The sequence below is a fragment of the Prosopis cineraria genome, unplaced genomic scaffold (assembly GCF_029017545.1).
Source record: "Prosopis cineraria cultivar Desert tree isolate PC_DT_omini unplaced genomic scaffold, ASM2901754v1 PC1858, whole genome shotgun sequence".
Taxonomy (NCBI): Eukaryota; Viridiplantae; Streptophyta; class Magnoliopsida; order Fabales; family Fabaceae; genus Prosopis; species Prosopis cineraria.
Window position 1 is genome coordinate 8,531 of NW_026557183.1, and position 17,876 is coordinate 26,406.

General features: G+C 40.0%; 2 protein-coding genes across 2 annotated transcripts; both read right to left on the reverse strand.

Moving 5' to 3' along the window:
• Window positions 1-406: 406 nt before the first annotated feature.
• Window positions 407-2,932, reverse strand: LOC129301031 (ABC transporter G family member 20-like). The gene has a single exon (XM_054939610.1). The coding sequence runs from the start codon at window positions 2,797-2,799 to the stop codon at window positions 643-645; it is 2,157 nt and encodes a 718-aa protein (XP_054795585.1). The 5' UTR covers window positions 2,800-2,932; the 3' UTR covers window positions 407-642.
• A 6,539-nt stretch (window positions 2,933-9,471) lies between these two features.
• Window positions 9,472-17,420, reverse strand: LOC129301032 (calcium-transporting ATPase 4, endoplasmic reticulum-type-like). Its single transcript, XM_054939611.1, is given in 10 exon segments — window positions 9,472-10,337; window positions 10,492-10,720; window positions 11,526-11,635; window positions 11,957-12,334; window positions 12,420-12,701; window positions 15,002-15,123; window positions 15,375-15,447; window positions 15,568-15,723; window positions 15,725-16,413; window positions 16,416-17,420. Coding segments are annotated over 10 exon segments (3,177 nt in total). The 5' UTR covers window positions 16,981-17,420; the 3' UTR covers window positions 9,472-9,764.
• Between the last annotated feature and the right edge of the window lie 456 nt (window positions 17,421-17,876).

The following is a 17,876-nucleotide window of genomic DNA, read 5'->3' on the forward strand; positions in this document are numbered from 1 at the left end:
GTCCTTCTCCTCCCCTGTATGATGAAATCGTATGTCATTGATGGTGGCGGTAGCTGAATTTTTTACTAGCATTATATATCCCCTTAAAATTTTCACTGAAGTCTCCATGCTTCCAAGCATTGTTCTGGACACTTTTTTCATTGTAACCTTGCAAGGATGGTGGCCTTTTAGATTTAAATCATTTCCTTATTAACATATACTTACTCCATTTTTATAAATAAGAGGTTTAATTTTTTAAAATCTTTTTTTATCCTTAAATATAAAAGGTTGTTAGTATATTTTTTAATAAATAGACTTTTATACTCTTATTACATTAAAAAAGAAAAAAATAAATACTCATTAATTTACTTTGAAAAAAATCATTTCTTTATTTAAAATAATTAAGAATAAAGCTGAAATATTATTGTGATTTTAAATAGATAATTAATTTTTATTGATTTGTATAATTCAGTTAAAAACCACGGAGGGAGTAATCATTTGAGGACACACGGGACATTACTGATAATTAAAAATCTCTTGGGACTTCTCTTGAAATAAAAACTAAAAAGCAGGAATATTGACGCGCCTTAGCTATTTTTACTTCCATTGTTTTAATTGAGAAAACAGAGAGAATATAACGAAGTTAACGAATTGGTCAAACATTTAACTCCTCTTGTTCTTGCTTCCAAACACTAACGCCAAGTAGAACAAAAACCTGAAGAAAAATCCCCAAGCGACTGTCACCCAGAAGCAGCTCCATTTCCCCAGCTCCGTGATCCCCTGCTGCCTCAGTACATCCGCCCCAGTGGTCACGCACGTTTCGCTGTTTATGCTCACTCCCAATGTCTTGCTCATGCTCTTCAGCAATTCCACCTTCAAATTCGTCGTCACCTCCCCCAATGGCGTGTTGTCAAACATTTGTGTCCCCCTTACAAAACACCTCGGTGGCTCCATCCCGAACTCGTTCTGCAACACTCCCTCGTACGGGTACTTCACCAGCGACATATAATGAAACCATATCCAGTACAGTGGCATCCTGTCTCTGCTTATGAAGAATCCGCTGAAAAGAAGGAAGTATGCCAGAATCGCCACCACCACGGTAAAGCCCAACATCACATGAGAAACTATCCCCGATAGGAACGTCACGAAGGAGCTTCCCGCCCAGAAGGAAGCGAACATGACGAGGAAGTAGAACAGGAAGCCGGAACTGCCGCCCGCGAGGCCCACCGACCAGAATGTGGTGGCGGCGAATGCTAAAGAGAGGATTGCTAAGGAGGGGATTGAGATGATGGAATGGGCCAGGACGTAGGACCAGCGCCGGTAAGCATTGTAAGCAGTTTCTCTCATGAAGATGTATCGCTCTTGGAGGAAGACGGGGAAGGCCTCGGCGCAGGTGTAGAAGGTGGTGGACATCGCGAAGGCGAAGAAACCGAGACGCTCTTGAACGCCTTTAGGAGTATCATCCAGGTGCCAAAAAATGGTGGCCAGGATCCCTCCAGTTACGAGAACCGCACCGAGTCGGATTCCGAATAGTTCTGGCATTCTTCTGGAATTGGTCACCGATCGTTTCGCTATCACCATCATCTCCATCCAAAATGGATTGGCATAAGTCGGAACCGACGACGTTGCAACGTTGGAACTATGCGGTGCGCCGCACACTAACTTGCCCCTGGAGATGCTGGCTGCGATGGCGTCCATGAGTGTTCCGGTGAAGAATCGGTTGGTGGCTGGCTTGCTTTTGGCTGCAATTAACTGCCACGATTTGTTGAACTCCACTAAACTCTGGGTCCCACCCGGTGATTCTTCGAGCTCACGAATGAGGTCCAGTGCGAACTCGGTCCGGTTCTCTTTGTCGGGTATCGGGTGACCGAACTCCAAGAAGAAGCGCGGGAGATTCGCGGGAGAGCCGGTATACACGGTTTGGCCGCGAGAGAGAAAAATCAAACGGTCTAATAAGCCGAGGATTCTATAACTGGGTTGGTGTATGGACATGACCACGATGCTCCCACTCTGAGCGATTCGCTGCAGAACTTTAACAACCATGAACGCGCTCGTGGAGTCCAGTCCAGAAGTAGGTTCGTCGAGGAATAGGATGATCGGATCGTGGATGATGTCGATTCCGATAGAGACGCGACGCCTTTCGCCTCCGGATACGCCACGGTGGCCCTCGTCTCCGATGACTGTTTTGGCTGCGTTCTGGAGGCCAAGCTGGTCGATGAGCGCCTGGACTCTGGCCTTCTTCTTCGAGGCGGAGAGGGAGCGAGGGAGGCGAAACTCGGCGGAGAACATGAGAGTCTCTTCCACGGTGAGCATGGGGAAGAGAAGGTCATCTTGCATGACGTAAGCGGAAATCACTTTGAGAAGTCTGGATTCCAGAGCCTCGCCGTTTAAGGTGACGGAGCCTTTCAAGCTGTCCTTGGAGATACGATCGGCGAGGGCATCAATAAGAGTGGATTTACCAGAGCCACTGGCACCGAGTACTCCCATGATCTGTCCGTCCCTGGCCTCGCCGGAAATGTTATTGAGGAGAATCTTGGTGCCCTTGGTGGCACTGCTTTGTTCCGAAACGACGTGGTTCGGAGGGAGGGTCATTTTGCGGCGGACTTTGACACTGTACGTTAAACTGTTGAAGGAAAGAATGAATGGGTAGGAGGAAGGAGGGGGAGGGAGGTGGAGTATACGGTGGGGCGGGGTGTCGTTTTGGGCATCGTCGACGCGTTTGAGGAGCTCGCCGAGGGTGGGACCGGAGACATGAGGATGTGGCAGGTGGAGGAGCTCCAGCTGAGACGGGTTAAAGAAGGGGAGCCCCGTGGACGACATCGCGTTTCGGATGGCAGTGTGAGAGGGAAGGCTCCTTGAGAGGGTTTAGTTGGAAAATTTACAAAGGTTGGAGATTTTATAGGGAAGAGAAACTGGTAGAAAGGTTAGAGAAGAAGATAATGCAAATTAAATGTTAGGTAATTCTTTTTTTTTTTCCTCTCAAGAGTGTTTGGTGAATCTGGTTGAGAGGAGTTACGAAGATTTGCAGCGCTACGTTACTACGTAGACTTTTGGGGTGAGATGGAGTGTACGAAGTGGGATGAGCATAATTAAGGAAGAGCATTAAGTGACGCTTGGATGTTTGCGTTTTTCCAACTGCAACTATACACATGGGCTTGACGTAGAGTACGTAACCCCTGATCTTGGGAGATACCTATTTGCAATGACAAATTAATCACAGCATGAAACTCATCTCACCAATGGGTCCTTTAAAAAATACCTTTAAATATTCAAAAAAAAAAAAAACTCATCTCACCCAGTATCGATATCAATGGCCTGTTTACCTATCATTTACGGCTTTTGCAGTCATATTAATTCATTCAATATACATGCGATTGAGATGTTCTGATTGACAAAGAGTGGTCCATCAAGTATACATGTGGTAATTGAATGATATACGCACCTTCTTTGATGTGAGAATATAATGCACTTTTAATTATTATATCAAGTGGTAAATTTCAATGGAAGATATGCCTCAGAGATATTTGGTCAAGTATATAACTCTTATAAGTCGAACTTTGTGATGGCAATCCCCAACCCTTTGAGAAAGGTGGCAATGTGACATGAAACAGCAGTCCGCATAAACATTTCAAAAAGGAAGAAATAAAAGAATAGACACATCACATTTTAACATGGTATTGAAAATCGGATCGGACCGGTCGGGTCAACTCGGAAACCGGTGAACCGGTCTCCTGTTCGGTTTGGGTTTGCTCTTAACCCGATGAGGGAGTAAACTGGTGTAACCCGGGTTCAACCCGGTATAACCCGGTGGGTTGACTGGGTTAATCGGGTTAATATTTTTTCAGACTTTTACCCCAAAACGACGTCGTTTTTAATTTTTTTTTATTTTTTATTTTTCAGAGCTTTGAGTTGGGAAAAAAGATAACAAAAAAAGTAAAATTGAAGTCAAAAAATGAAAAATTAGAGATAGAGCGTGCTAAGTCCAAAAATATAATATTTTATTATTGTTAGACTTTTGAGTGGTTGGATTTGGTTAAATATTTTTATAATTAATATCTTTTTATTTAAATTGTATTATTTTAATCATGACCAGTTTGCCATCGGTTCAACCCCGATTGAACCACTAACCCGTGATCCAGTGTCATGACCGATTTAATGACCGGTCCGATTTTACGTACCTTGCATTTTAATCAGATGTGAAGTCCCGTTTGCTTCTCTTGAAGGAGAAGCATTGACATGGAGTAATTGGAGCACCACGGGAGGAGCAAAACAAGGAATCAGAATAAAAAAAAAATTATTTATAATTTATATATGCTGGGAGGAATTTGCAGAATGGAGTGATCAGAGTCGTAAACCAGGAAAAAAAAAAAAAATTTGCTGATGCTCGTTTGGTTCGTTAGTTACAGCAAACAGTGATGCTGGAGTCACTAGTCAATTGCTTAAATTTGGTTTAATGATTTGTTAAATGCCCATATTGGACTAGCCTGACATATAAACTTCAGTTCTTCCAAAAAGGTCACCAACGCGTCCTAATCTATTTTTCACACGAAACCAAGAGCCCTCACGCGAGCCCTTACCGCAAAACAATTTCGTCAAGTTTTATATTTAATAAATTGTAGTTTGGGTGTGGAGGTTATATCCGTCGTAGACCGTACAAGTGACACTGTAGATAGCGCAACAAAAGGCCTATGAATACAATTTGGCGATTTGTTGCTTTCCGGTTTCACGTCCAACTACGAATCTCGGCAGTCATTAGCACGCGGAGCCCGAGCTAATCCGAACCCATAAAATAATCTAACATATGAAGGGGAGAAGGAGAGATAGATCAATCGTTTAAAAAAAAAAAAGAATAATTTAACTCATTAGATTTATAATAAGTATGATGATTCTTATATTTATGGTATATGATATTAAATATTATCATACTTAATATATACTTTAAGAGTAATTGAGTTCATTTTTGCTTATTCTAAGAGGCGGTAATTTAATTATTTTTGTTTTAATTTTTTAATTCGTTCCATTTCCAGACTTTTTAATAAGTAGCAACCAAAAGGGGCCTAATAGATTTCTACTATAGGACCAAAGACAGATGGATTCATTTTTTTTTTTTCTTGGGGAGTAAGAGAGAGATGGATTGTTTGACTTCAGTACGTATAATTGGAGAGTTCAAATAATTTACTTGCGTCATATTTTTATTTTGTTAGAATATTATATCGCACTTGTCAAGTTCAATTCATAATAGCTCGCTGACTGGCTAAAAGATTAGATTATCATAGTTCGGCCATATACATGAGTTGAGGTTGAACCAGCTAAGACAAAACTAAACGCAAGAGGGAGATCCCAAAACTAGGAAGTAGAAATATTACATAACCCAGCGATCAGGTGGACAAAGGGTCAAGGCCGATCCAACTCCTGCCTGTGCCGTCTTCTGCCTGCTTTCATGACCTCCAAATGGTTAGTTGCCTGTTTCAATCTCTAAATAACTTGGTCGTACAACATGAGGTCGTTTTGAAAACCAGAGCTTATGTTCCCAAGTTGATCGCCCATCAAAAAAGAAAGAAAGAAAAAGATACTGGAAGCCGGATAGTTTCAGACTTTCAGTAACAAGTTTTTTGTTTCTTTGCTCAAATGTTCGTTTGAATTGTATTATATTCCACAGGCGACAGAGAAACAGCACCGTCACACCTGTCCCCCCCCCCCCCCCCGGTTTTTTTTTGGGTAATCACGCCTGTGCTCTTTAATTATTGACAAATCTACTGGCGCAACTCATATATAAGGTGTTGAAAGTGGGCTTATGTTTACTAGGCCCATTTACATTGTAACACTAACCCTAGTACTTTATTCTATATGTGTTTTTGCCCTTTGTAATATTCTATAATTATTTAAATAATTACAGAATATCTCTCTTTATTTTTTGGTTTATTCTATCATTTGTTGAGGGAGGATTTTAGGAGATTTCATCTGCTCCTCTTTTCCTATATGTATCGGCTTTCTTGAAGAAATAATAGATCAGAATTTGTACAACAATATTCTCTCAATTTTCATATGGTATCAAAACGCTCATGTCCTACAAAGCTGTGTTGACCGGTCCTCCAAGAGCCTTTGCCGCCGACGATGAGAACCCTAAGATAGCATCAAAGTCTGGAGAAGGCTCAACAGGAGTGATTGGGAACAAAGGGAATGGTGCGAACTTCCTGATGTAGCAAACCAAGAACACACTCTCTCTAGTTACAATTTCCCATAATCTAAATAGGAATAACTACTTGTAATGGTCAAGGTACGTGCTATGAAGAAACAAAAAAAAAAAAAATCTCACTTGGGACCCTGATGCCACCAACAATAGAGGATTCGAAGCATGAGACCTAGTGTGTTGAGAACAATGTTGTCATGGCTTGGTTAGTACATTTTATGATTCTTGAAATTAGTGAAAATTATTTACTTCCTAATTTTGCTTGGGAGATTTGGGAGTCAGCAAAACAAACATCCTCTATAAAGGAGAACACAACAGCCATCTTTCAAGTTAAGAGGATGAAATATGGTCTCAAACAAGAGGAGAAGTCTGTCACCTAGTTTTTTAGTGCTCTCATGCGACTTTGGCAGCAAATTGATTTGTACGAGGTGCACCAGTGGTCATGTCATGCTGATGGAGCCTACTTTCGGAAAGGTAATTGATCGTGAACACTGCTATGACTTTCTTCTTGGACTAACTGATTCTTTTGAAGAAGTTCGTGGACGAATCATGGGTATGAAGCCTCTTCCCTAACTGGAACAAGCGTTCAACATGATTAAATATGACGAAAGTTACAAGGAGCTAGTACTGAGCCTATTGCCTATTTCTCCCCCACCGAATATTGAAACCATGGCTATGGTAGCTCGTGGCAATCAGAATGGAGATCAACAATCAAAAAAGCACTTAAGTGTGATCGCTATAACAAAAAGGGTCATACTTGTGAGATGTGTCAGAAAATTCATGGCAAACTTGCTCATTTGAAGAAAGGGCCTGGTGGTTCGCAATCCTGAGGGTGAAAGTGATTTCTCAAACAATGAGGAACCATCGATGCTGAGAAAAAATCTAGATAAATATTCTCATGAAAAATCTACTCCTTCTACTCCTGTAGCCCAAGTAGGTACTGCTCTTATCACTTCAAGTATAGTCTCATGGTCAAAACAGTTTGGGCGGTCGATTCGAGAGCTACACATCACATTTTAGGTTTTCAAGATTTATTTTCTAAATTTAGCACGTTTTCTAAACATGCTCGAGTTCAGGTGCTAATTATACCCATGCAAAGGTTATGGGAACATGGATTGTCGTTATATCTGTCAATATCAACCTTATAAATGTCTTATATGTGCGTGACATACAGTGTAACTTGATGTCTGTAAAATGTATTGCCTATAAGTTAAATTGCCTAGTATTTTTTGACAAATATGGCTGTAACTTTCAGGATATGGCTTTGGGGAGGATGACTGGCAATGTTAAGAAATGTAATGAGTTGCATTACCTTGAAGGCAACTCCAAAAGTGAAGGCTCCAAGATTGGTTCTGTTTTTTTTTTCAATAATGTCTCAAAAAGACCTTATGTTATGACATTCTAGATTGGGTCATTCTAGCTTTGATTATATGAAAGTCTTATCTCCAAATTCCATTAATAAAATGAAGTTTGATTTCCATTGTGATACTTGTCATTTTGCCAAGCAAGCCCATAATTCCTGTCCTTCCATTCCATATAAACTTACTCAACTTTTTCCTCTCATTCACAGTGATGTCTAGAGTCCATCTAGGGTTGCTATTACTTCTAAAGCTAGGTTCTTTGTCACTTTTATTGATGGCCATACTAGCTTAACATAGCTTTTTTTTTTTTGCAAGATAAATATGAAGTTTTTTCTATTTTTTTAAAAAAATTTGCATTCATCAAAAATCAGTTCCAAACTCCAATAAAAGTCTTATGGAGTGATAATGGCAAGGAATATCTTAATTCTCAATGTACAAATTTTCTTGCTAAAAATGAAATCTATCATCAAACTACTTGTGTTCATACACCTCAATAGAATGGTGTGGCTTAGAGAAAAAATAGACATTTTTTAAAGGTGTCTAGAGCTCTTTTGCATGGAAGTAATATTCCTAATGTTTTACAGGGGATACAATCCTTACTACAAGCTATGTCATCAATAGGGTTCCTTTTGAACTTTTAAACTTCCAGATACCATTGCAAAAATTTTGTGAAGATTATCCTCACTCATATCTTTTTAACTCTCTTTCGAAATGTGATTCATGTTTAATGATATTGGTGGAAAGTTAGACTCTTGATCCATAAAGCATATTTTCTTGGGATATTCTCCATCTAAAAAAGGGTATAAATGTTTTTCACCGATCACTTACAAGGTTTATATTACTATGAATGTTCAATTTGTTGAAACACTTCCATTCTACCCCAAATTAACCATTCAAGGGAAGAGCAATAGTGATTACAATTTGTACCACAAATGATTTTTCTAACCTTGCAAACCAACCTAGGCGGCAAGTTAATGGCCCACCCCACAGGACCTCCAATACTAAAAATACTTTTTATCTAGATTTTGAACCTATTCACACTATAACTGACCTTGAAACACTAGATCCAAACCCCAAAAATTAGTTTCCAGGGTTTGCAATTCACCTTGAATCGCCTATTAAACCTAAACAAAACCCATCTACTTCTCATGAGCCCATAATTGAGCCAAAAACTATTAAGACAGAAATAAATCAATCTAATCAGGAAGCAAGAGGGGAAGATCCCATTACAATTCTAGGGTAAAGTCATAATATCTTACCTAAGTCCTAAAGATCTACAATGGTCTATTACTATCAAAAAAAGGCAAAAGAACCTATATTGGGCACCCCATTAGGTATGTCTCTTATGATAAACTCAATCTCCACTTTAAGGCTTTTGTGGCAAATATTGATGGAGAGGAAATCCTTGAAACTTTTGATGTGGCTATAACTAATCCAAACTGGAAATTGGCAACAATCCTGTCCAGCATGATCGCATCAAGCATGTGGAGATTGACGGACATTTTATCAAGGGGAAAATTGAAGCCAAGGTAATAGATTTATCTTACATTCCTTCTGGAAAGTTGCTAATGTTATGACTAAACCGCTTGTCAGAGTCAAGTTTGACGAATTTATAGGCAAGCTAATAATGATGAATCTCTATTCAATAATTTGAGGGGAAGTGTTGAAAATGAGCTTATGTTTACTAGGCTCATTTACCTTATAACCCTAACCCTAGTATCTTTATTCTACATGTGTTTTTGTAATATTCTGCAATTATTTAAATAACTACAGAATATCTCTATTTTTCGGTTTATTCTGTCATTTATTGAGGGAGGATTTCAGGGACTTTCATCTGCTCCTCCTATATGTATCGGCTTCTTTGAAGAAATAATATATCAGAATTCGCACAGCAATATTATCTCAATTTTCACATTAAGATTCCTTCCCATGCAAACAAGAAAAACAAAAAGAACCCATTTATCATCGGTTTTTGCCAAATATGTGAAAAAAAAAATAGTTTATCCCTTTTCACATTGAAAATATTGGAAAGAACAAAGGACCAAAAAAGAAAGCGTAACCAATGAAAGGCCACCCATCACTCATAATAAAATGGGATGAATGTTAGAGAGAGACCTAGGGCAATACTAACTCAAAACTGCCATCGAGTAGAGGCCACCAATTCAGTTTGAAGAATAGCAGCAGCCAAACCACTGGAGGGTTGAGTTAATTCTCTATAAACTGCATTCAATTGTCTACTCTGTTTTCGTCTTCGATTTGGAAGTCTGAGACCCGCTTGTACACCTCGCCACAAATTTCAGAACCTCGTCAATTAGGATGACAGGGAAAGCAACAACCAAGACCAATAGCCACTCGTTCAAGGCGAGGGGCACGATGCCAAATATTTGCGCTAAGAATGGCACGTACAATATCAAGAAGTGCAGCCCAAACGACACAGACATTGCCAAGAGAAGCCAAGGATTCTTCCAAGGCGGCATCGTCAAAAGGCTTCCATCCTCGGAAAGGGCATTAAGGGAATTGAACATCTCGATGGCTACCAGCACTGAGAGGGACAGCGTCATGGCTTTCACTTTTCCAGTTTTGAAATAGTCACAGTGGGAATCACCAAAAGAAATGACCCTATCACCAGCTGTGAACGGAGAGGCAGTGAAGTTCTTCCAAGAGGAGCACTGATCCCAGCTGGCAAGTTGTGAATAAGTGACAAGCGTATGGTTATCTTGGCTAAGGTCGATGCCTAAGAAAGAACCATGTGTATACCATATAATGAAGATACCTACTGTAGCACACCCAACATACATCCCAATAACCTGTGCAGGGTGACCAAAGATCAGGATATAAACTCAGGAAAACAATTACACCTGTAGTTTAACATCTAAATATATGGCATCAAACATAATCAACATATTGTGCAATAAAAAGTCCATCAGAGAAAAGGAAAAAGGAGGGGGGAGGGAAAAGTACCAGATAACGGAACAAAATCCATGCATTGATTAGCGAATCATCACTACGACGAGGAGGCTTCTTCATTATATCCTTATCCGGTGGATTGAATCCCAAAGCTGTGGCAGGGGGTCCATCCGTGACAAGATTGACCCACAGCAGCTGAACAGGTATCAGTCCTTCAGGAATCCCTAATGCAGCCGTCAAAAATATAGAGACAACCTCGCCAATATTTGAAGAAATCATGTACCTGTGAAATTGGATTTGAATCACCAGGAAAATATTTAACATGATTTATTGTTAATTCTTAAGCACGGCCATAAAATAATAAAACTAAATATCGATTTCATAGGTAAACATGCATCTGAGGAGCCATCAAATGCCCTCTGGGATTAGGGGACTAAAATGAAAAATCAGAGCTTCAAATGTTCATGCAATGTAGGGCTGTCAACAAGACTTCCACAGAAATTGTTTTGAGCATTAGCTGTAGCAAATCAACAAAATCAAGGAAACTGCATGTTCTGTCCACAAAAGATATCAATTGTGAAAGAGGAAAGTAGCAGATTCTGATCACAGGAGAAACTTGCTAGTCATAAACTACATCCATGCCTTACTCCAACAATTTTAGAAATCGGATGTAATTGTAGACAAATAGACTAGCCGTTCTGTCCAGTTTCCCAAACTCTCTCTTTCCATTTCATTGGGGCGATACTTTTTGGGACAATATTCAAGTTAAGTACACATGTTTAGTTGATCATTATTTCAACAGACGTAACTGCAGGCAGCATAAACTTAGTTCAATCTTATTCCAATTATAGAAAGACTTGCATATAAAAAAGGAAAGAGAGATAGTAAAGTCCTCTTATTTTGAACTAAAAAAAAAACGCAAATTATCAAAAACTTTTAGTAAGAATTTTGTGTGGACCGGAAGTTATTAATTTAAACATAGAAGCAAACGAGCACACTGCATAGGTCATCCATTGGGGGATGGTAGGAAAACAATTATGCAATGTAACTATATACAGCTTTGACACTAGACAAAAAGATGGACCCACCTGATAAAAGCCTTCATGTTATTGTAGATAGATCTGCCTTCACCAACAGCAGAAACAATTGTACTAAAATTATCATCTGCCAACACCATATCCGAGGCTTCCTTTGCCACCTGGATTAGAAGAGTGCAACAGTGTTAAAAGACAAATAAAAATAAACAGACTTACCATTTCAGCATAAATTCAAGATAAAAGTTGCCAGGTAGACCATGACAACTAAAAAATTGGGGTTCCAAATAACCCATATAATCATCAGTCAAAGAGCCCGCATCTGACGAGTAAATAAGCCTCAAATCATTACAACGAGGAGAGAATGGAACTAACTAAGTTAAAAGATTACCAAATTCATTTAGCAAGCTTGCACGCATCATTACTATCATGCTTATTTATTCTTGCACGCAAGGGATGACGTTATCACAAGGAAAACAAAATACCTCTGTCCCCGCAATGCCCATCGCAATGCCAATATCAGCTAGCTTCAAGGCAGGTGCGTCATTTACACCATCTCCCGTCATAGCAACCACCTCTCCTTCCTCCTTGAGCAGCTTCACTATCTCCTGTTTGTGACCTGGTTCAGCCCTTGAAAACAAAAGCCAACCATATCGTCTCAGATGGGACTTTTTATCAGGTAGCTCCATAAAATCTTTCCCAGTTATACTTTTCAAACTAATATCTTCATTGGGTCCAAATACACCTATTTCACGGCATATAGCTTCTGCAGTGTTCTTGTTATCCCCAGTAATTACCACGATACGAATTCCAGCAGCTCTGCAGTCCTCAATTGCTTGGTATACTTCCTCTCTTGGAGGATCCTATGAACAATTCAAGATTCAATTATATATCATAACTGAAGTGGATAAAGCAAAAGTTAAAAAAATGGAAACCCAAAAAACTCACCCTCAATCCAACCAAGCCAGCAAATATAAGTTCACTCTCAATAGATGGATAGTTGGATGGGTCAAGCAAGAGCTGGTGAGCTGGATGATCATCATTACCGGAGTAGCTCTCAAACATAGGGAGATCATCCTTGAATGCAAAACCTAAACAGCGTAATGCACCGGTTGACATTTCATGAAGTGCTTGCAATATAAGGTTCTTGGCATTATCATCGAGTTTCACAACAGAACCATCACTCAGTTGAACTTTAGAGCTTCTTTCCAACAAATTTTCCACTGCACCCTGTTAAGTTTTAGGGCCAATTGTCACCAAAAAATGTATTCCGTGAAGTGAAGAGAACAAGGGAAAGAAAAACGAGCAAAAGAACATGTATACTTAAGTATAGACTATGCATTAGCAATAAAAGAACAAGGGTGAATAAGGATGAGATGAGTGAGTGTGTCACAGAGCACTACATGAATTAGCAACAAGTTATCCACTTGTTGCATAAGAGGTGGGATTCTTGCCCTAATAAAACAATTTAAAGGGTGGGTTCCCTACACTTAGTTAGGTCTCAATCAATTGAGATCAGAGCTAGACCCCAACCTCCACAAGGAAGGTAGGATAGAGTCCCACATCAGGGAGCCATAAGTAATACAAGCAAATAATCAAGCAACATGCTTCCAAATTATAAACCAGCTTTAAGAATACCAGCACTTGCCAAGATCTCCATCAATCATCAACACTTGTTAAGAATTTACATTGCAAAATGCCTAGAATATGGGCCCCAGTGCTCCTACTCTAGGTAACCTTGCTTCAATAAAAAAATCGTGCTTGAATAGGGAAAAAATGTCCACTAGTAGTCACACCCAATCTCCAATTTCCAATTTCCTATGAAAATTTTCTAGTATCCAATATTTACCCATCTAAATCAAAAATAGGATTGAACCCCAAATGAGGAATAAAGTCGTCCCAACATAGTTTTTTTGGGTTAAAGTACAAATCTGCCTCCAAATTTTTCCAAGGCACAATTGATATCCTAAAGTATTTAAAGGCGCAATATGACCCTAACTTTTTTCAAAATGGTACAATTTCACCCCAGACTAACAGATTCATAGCCACATGGCATATATTTTAGAAATTAAAAAATAAAAAAAATAACACAAGGCATTTGCGTTCTACTTTCTTTTCCCATTCTGCATTTGTATACCCAGATCCCTCCTTCCCCCAATGCCACCCATGAGCCAATTCCCTTCACTTGCCAGACCTCCGTCTATCTCTTCGCACGTTGCCATTGGGTAGGGTTTGCTAGTGATTCCTCCCATGTTGCCATTGATTCAAGCATAACGGGAAGAATATATGCGAAGATCAAAAAATGAAGAGCAAGAAAACAGATGATGAAGATACATCCAGCCTCAAAGATTGTACAGAACCCAAAACGTAAAACAAAAATATCACACAATACCAGTGCATGTCATCGATAATAAATACAAAGAAATAATCAATAACCCAGATCTACAATAATAATCTACAACCCAAAAAATGGAAATTGAAACCAAAAGGTGAGAGGGAAAAAAGCAACAAGGAGCTTGATTAACGAGGCCAACAGTGTTTAATGTGGGGTTGAGAGAAGTTCTTCCCTATGTGTTATGCTTGGAAAGCAAAGAATCGTGCTAGACTAATGAGTTACAATGATGATGGTGGCTAAAGTGGGGTTGAGTTAAAGTTCTTGATCTTGTCAAAGACAAGGTTACAGAGATGGCAGGCAATGCATTGATCTTGTTGGAGACAGGGTTGCAGAGCTAAGTGGCAGCGCATGACTGGATAGAGGGGTTGGGGCAGTGGTCTCTGGGGTCTTAAACGAAGGAGAAGGTGGTGAATACTTTGAGAATGGTGGATTGGAGGGGCTCGCTGGCTAGAAACAAAAAGGGTGGGGGTGGAAGTTGCTTCCTTGAAAGAGTGGCTTAGGAGGAGTAAGAGGGGATGGTTGAAGAGGTAAGTGACGGCTAGATTAGAGAAAGAGAGGGAGCGGTGCGAGAAAGAAGAAGAAAAGTTAGCAGAGTCGCAGGGATGAAGAATAAAGAATGAACACGTGGCAGTGGTAAGATATTCTTTAAATTACCTGCCATTAATATGTAGGGTCCTTCTTACAAAGTTAACACTGTTAGACTTCTTTGTTAACTCAAGGAAAAATTGTACCATTTTACTATATGTTAGTGACATTGTGCCTTTAAATACTTCAGAATGCCAATTATGCCTCCATAAATATATTGGGGGCACATTTGTACTTTAACCCTAGTTTTTTTTTTTTCCCAGTCACAAGGTTCCGCTTCAAACATTTCTAGCAAAATATGAGGTTAAACCCTCCACACTAAGTAATAATAATGCCCCCACAAAGTAACTGTTAAATGTGTAGAGGTGTAACCAAGCTGAGTCTGAGTCCTAGTTTCTCCAACTCATATTCAGGAGTGTGTTGGGCCGAAGAATAAAGTCAAGCCTAGCTCCCTTGATTGAATCTCAGCTCAGCTCATACATGCTCAACTCATTCATTTAAATCATTCCTATGCAGTGACCACTCACCCACACACACATACAGAAATTACCTTCACCAGCAGTGACTTTTTCCCCCGAGGGGAGTTCACAATAACACCCATTGACTTCCTATCACGGTCAAATTCAAGAGTAGCAATCCGCTGGTCGTGTTTAATCCACCAGTCACAACAACCTTCACAAAATTGGAAGGTAGAGCAAGTTAACCATGTGTATTGACTATTGAACGGATTAACTAATAAGTTTCCCATGCTGCCAAGCCAATCGTACTACAATGTATAATCTTCCAAATCAGTTACCTCCAAGAACCTTAAAGTTCAGATACCGTATTTTTGTTTTCTCACTTCAAATTTTTCACTATCAATTAAAGAAACGTCCTTAAATGCAATAAACACGTAAAAATTTTATGATCCCATTTCAACTTACGTAATATGGTACTTGCACTCGCTGCTTTTACGACTTGGGCATCTTCAGGAAGACCCATCTTCTCCACCAAAACCTGGGTTCCGAAGAGAAGGTGCAAAATGATTGTTAAAGAATAAAGATGCTTACGGCCTCCCTGATTTAAGTAGGTTCACAAGAGAAAAGGCAACGAACATGAAAAGGATAAAGCTTTTACCTTCAAGGCTGCTTCTGTGGGCATTCCATGAGCCACAAATTTATGCTCTGACTGTGTGACTTCAGCATCATTACAGACAGCAGCTATTTTTGCTATCATCTCAAGATTAGCATCCATTCGACCTGTTGGCCAGGCCTCTATTCTACCATCTGATGGAATTGTAAGTAGTTCCTTCCACCTTGAAGGCTCGCAGCGCATCTGCATTAGGACCCATAGCTACAAGCTTGGCTGCTGCCATCTGGTTTGTTGTCAATGTGCCCGTTTTATCAGAACAGATCACAGTTGTACAACCCAAGGTCTCTACACTCGGAAGTTTTCTAACAAGAGCATTCTTCTGAGCCATCTTACGAGTACCTAGTGCCAGGCAAGTTGTAATGACTGCAGGCAGACCTTCTGGAATCGCAGCAACAGCCAATGCAACAGCAATCTCAAAGTAATATGTACACTTCTCAAACGAAAACTTGAAGTTCCTAGGCCACCCATCCACAATTTCCCATGAAAGGAAGTACTTAACATTGATGAGCCATACAAAAGCACATATAACTCCAATTATAATGGTTAGCATCTCTCCAAACTCATTCAGCTTCTTCTTCAATGGGGTATCCTCCTCACTCTGCGATGCTGCATGAATCTGGCGGTGCACCTTTCCAATCTCTGTTTCCATGCCCGTCTGAGTAACCAAGCAAATGCAATTCCCGTTAACGACTGTTGTCCCTGCGAAAACCATACATTTCTTGCCTTGAATATCAGAATCCTCGGCAACAGCCTTGTTATTCTTATTCACAGCTTCACTCTCTCCAGTCAATGAACCCTGCTCCACTCGTAAAGTAGAGCTAATCAATTCACAACCCTCATATCAGCGGGTACCTTATCCCCAACCTTAAGCTCAACGATATCACCGGGCACAAGATCCTTCGCCGGCATGTTTGGAACTTTCTTAGCATCACGAATCACGCTCGCGTGCTCTGACTGGATCTCCTTCAACGCTTCAAGTGCCTTCTCCGCATTGCTCTCTTGCCATACTCCCACGATTGCATTGACAATCAATATCAGAAATATCACCAAAGGCTCCACAAACGCTGTAATCTCCTTCTCTCCGCCTTCTTCGCCATCTATCCAAGCCAGCACAAAGGAGATGATGGCAGCGGCAAGCAGAATTCGAACCAATGTGTCGTTGAACTGCTCAAGGATCAGACTCCAGATCGACTGGCCCTCGTGCTTCTCCAACTCATTCGAACCATGGATCCGGCGGCGATTCTCAACCTCATCTGAACTTAAACCCGCTTTGACCTTCACCTTGTAAAAATCCTCGCATTCCTGCACGTCTTTAGCCCAAGCCTTGAAGGTGTCCTCATCCGAGGAATTGGAACTGAGATTCTCTCGTTTGCCGTAGTTTTGGCCTCCTTTACCCATTTGGATTCGACCAAAACAAACTCGGAGAAAATGGCAAATCTCTCTCAGGGAAAGCGTCTGGCAGTTAACTCAAACAAAATAAAAATTTATCAGTCAGTATAGAGAACCGAAGATCGAGGTCGAATCGTAGCGCCCCGAAACCCTAGTTAAAAAATGAGTCCCAACAACACGATCTTACAAGATAAACGGATGTCTCGATTCAATCCGATGGAAGATCGAAGCAATCGAAAGACCAATTTCTGGAAGCCACTTTCCCCGGGCTTCAAAAGGTCTCCTTGGGCTTCTGTTTATCGCGAAAACTAAATTCCAAGAAATTGAAGATGTGAGAGAGAAAGCTTCAGGGATTCGCCCAACACATCGTATAATGGTGTACTATTTCACACTACGAAAGCCAACTGTTTGTGGGGCACTGTGTGCACTCGCTCGCTCTCTCTCTCTCTCTCTCTCTCTCTCTCTACTACTCGCTGTAATTCCTAGGGTTTAGGTAAAGATGAGATTGAATGAAATCAGTTAGGCGATTAGTTATTTGGTGCGGCAGTTTCGTGGAAGGTTCGCGAGGGATTTAAAAATTCAAAAATAGCCACTCAAATGCAGAATGAATCGTATACGGGACTATTGGTCGTGGAAAGTTATATGTATGACTCAACCATATTTTAATATTAGCTAAATGATCAAACCTTCCCTAAACTTTAAATTATTGACAAATAACTTTCTCAATCTTTAAAATTTAATAATAAATTTTCTTAAATTGTTATATTTATGCAAAAAACCTCTTATCATTAATTATATATTTGCTCTGATCTTATTTATAAGATAAAAAAAGAATAATTTTTTTATCCTATTTATAAATTATATTATTAATTTTTATCACAAATTTTTTTATCCATTATTGAATG

Excerpts from the sequence above, each read along its gene's own strand:
- LOC129301031 (XM_054939610.1), bottom strand. The coding sequence starts at position 2,799 with ATGTCGTCCACGGGGCTCCCCTTCTTTAACCCGTCTCAGCTGGAGCTC.